This window comes from Cenococcum geophilum, assembly GCF_001692895.1.
Source record: "Cenococcum geophilum 1.58 unplaced genomic scaffold K441scaffold_79, whole genome shotgun sequence".
NCBI classification, from domain to species: domain Eukaryota; kingdom Fungi; phylum Ascomycota; class Dothideomycetes; order Gloniales; family Gloniaceae; genus Cenococcum; species Cenococcum geophilum.
In genome coordinates, this window is record NW_027137637.1 from 140,007 (window position 1) to 142,336 (window position 2,330).

At 35.4% G+C, this 2,330-nt stretch overlaps 1 protein-coding gene across 1 annotated transcript; it reads right to left on the reverse strand.

The window, feature by feature from the left end:
* Window positions 1-929: 929 nt before the first annotated feature.
* On the reverse strand, window positions 930-1,082 carry K441DRAFT_592439 (uncharacterized protein; the record flags this gene model as incomplete). Its single annotated transcript, XM_067644879.1, has 1 exon — window positions 930-1,082. A coding segment is annotated over one exon (153 nt), but the record flags the coding sequence as incomplete, so codon positions are not given.
* Window positions 1,083-2,330: the final 1,248 nt, after the last annotated feature.

Genomic DNA, 2,330 nt, shown 5'->3' on the forward strand with positions numbered 1-2,330 from the left:
TTCTTGGCTTAGCCTTTGCCTTTAGCTTTAGCTATAAATTCTCCTTATCTTCATCTAATATATCCTCCCAATTATTCTGCGGAATATAGTATTCTAAAGGCCCTAGGCGCCGAGGTATATCTAATGAGCCCTTACGATACTCATTGCCTCCCTTAAGCCTTATTATCTCTTCAATATGCCAAGGGATCCTCTTAATCTACCGCTAAATTTGCTACTGTTTAAGATCCTTCCAAGCCTTCTTCTATGCTCTTTTGGCAGGCACAGGAGTTATAAGGGCGCCCTTCTTAGTAGTAGCTCTCTTAAGGTAAGGCTACGCTGGCTCTATTATATTTATATTAGGCGAATAAGGGCACTAAAGGAGCCGTTAAACGTTTGAGAGGTTTATAAAAAGGTTATAATAGAGAAAGACATGCGGTAAAGCCTTATCTTCTTAAATTAGTGTACTAGGACAGTCTTCTTTATAAGCTAAAGTAAAGGGTATAAGCTTTGGCTTAAGAATAAAGGTTATATAGCGATACTAATTAATTCCTTTACTATTACCTCTTACAAGCTTGCCGTGCTTTTTATCCTATTTCCATATAGGTTTAACTCCTCTAAGGTTTTAAAGTCCTATACGTCTTATAGCTATAGCAAGCTCCCACTCTTCCTTTGCAGTAGCCTCTATCTTAGCGTTAATTTTAATAAGTTCTGTAGTAGTAATAAAGCGCTCCTTCTTTATTTTTGGGGCCCAAATATAGCAGGGACCTTTCCTATTATATATAAAAGCGCCCTAAAAATATAAACTCTAAAAAGCCCTTCTAACGTTCTCTTATTGTAGACTTAAGAAAGCATTCTTCTAGAGTCCTCTAGATGCGGTAGCCTTTAAGGTAATAGTTAAGAATAACTAATGTCTTGTTAGTCTAAATAACGTTCTTCTAATCTTCTAGCTTTTAATCCTTATAGCAAAGGCGGAATTTAAGCCTATCCTTCTTTATCTGCGCTGTAAGGTCAGGCTTGCGTATTAGCTTCGTCTTTTGCATATTTAATAAGTGGAGGATTCGCCATACTATTAAGGCTCCAATGTCGCCGGCATTAAGGGAGAGTTAGAGGGTGCTTTTCTCTTTGCTATATCGGTTATAATAAATAAAGTTAAGAACCTGTTCAATTTTGGCAGACGTATACTTTTTTAGGCGTCCTAATCGGTTTCTATCTTTAAGGTAGATATTAAGAATCCTATAGTCTTTAGTCTCGTCAAAGCCTTACTCTCTAGCTATTTTAATAAGGTTCTTAATGCGGGTTTCGCTTATGCCCGTAGCGGCTTTAATATTGGCATTTATAGCCCTAAAAATCTTCATGTAAAGGACCTAAGCCCTAATAGCAATATCGTATAAGGTACGCATAATAAACGGTAAGATATAGTATAGATTTGGTGTATTTTAGAAGCCTCTAAAGTATAGTATTAAGGGGAGAGTTGCATACGTAGCAACCCCGCTATACGCGCCAAGACTCGGTTAAATCTAAACTAGCCTAATATACGCCACATTAAGCCGCTAAAGGCTAGCGCGTGCCACCACGACTAGGGGGGGTCCGTCACTTTTAACCGCTGCCTCCGTATAAGAAGTTAGATATAGGTAGTTAGTTTTAGTTAAAATCTATAAACATTTAAATTTAAAATATAACTTACATTCTACGACGATATATCTCGCCCCATAGTATTCTTAATAGGAGGTTATAATTTATAAATATATAGATATAATTACCTAAAGAATCCATTACATTAATAAAATATATAATAATTCTTATGATTAGGACGTCGCTTAGAAATATATATAATTTAATTTTTAAAATATTTATTTCTTACTAAAGCGGGGTTAAAATTAGTGCGCTATTCTAATTGGTTTAGGAGTTAGTATATTACCGGAATACATCTTTTACAGAGCGTCTAATTTATAAGATAACCTCACCCACCCTTTAGCGAGCGCTCTGAAATTTTAAATTTAGTACGCGTATCCAATCTCGCTTAGTTGCCACTAGCTGTATATAGTAATTATAGTAAACGGCTATGGCTTGGTTGCCCTAGAGAATCGCGTTAGTTAGCTAGGAGAATTAAATTAAAGATATATACTTTCTCTTCTCCACTTTTCTACCTATACCTTTATTGTAGCCACCAAAACGTAAATAGAACGCTGTCTCTGCAATTACTAATAAAATTTAGTAATTATTATACGGGTAGAAACCTCACGATACTTAATAAAGATTATAACACTGTATACCGCCCTAGCGCATCTAGTTAAAAGTATATATTAATTTTAGAAAATAAACGGCAGAGTTTATACCTTTTAAAGTAATAC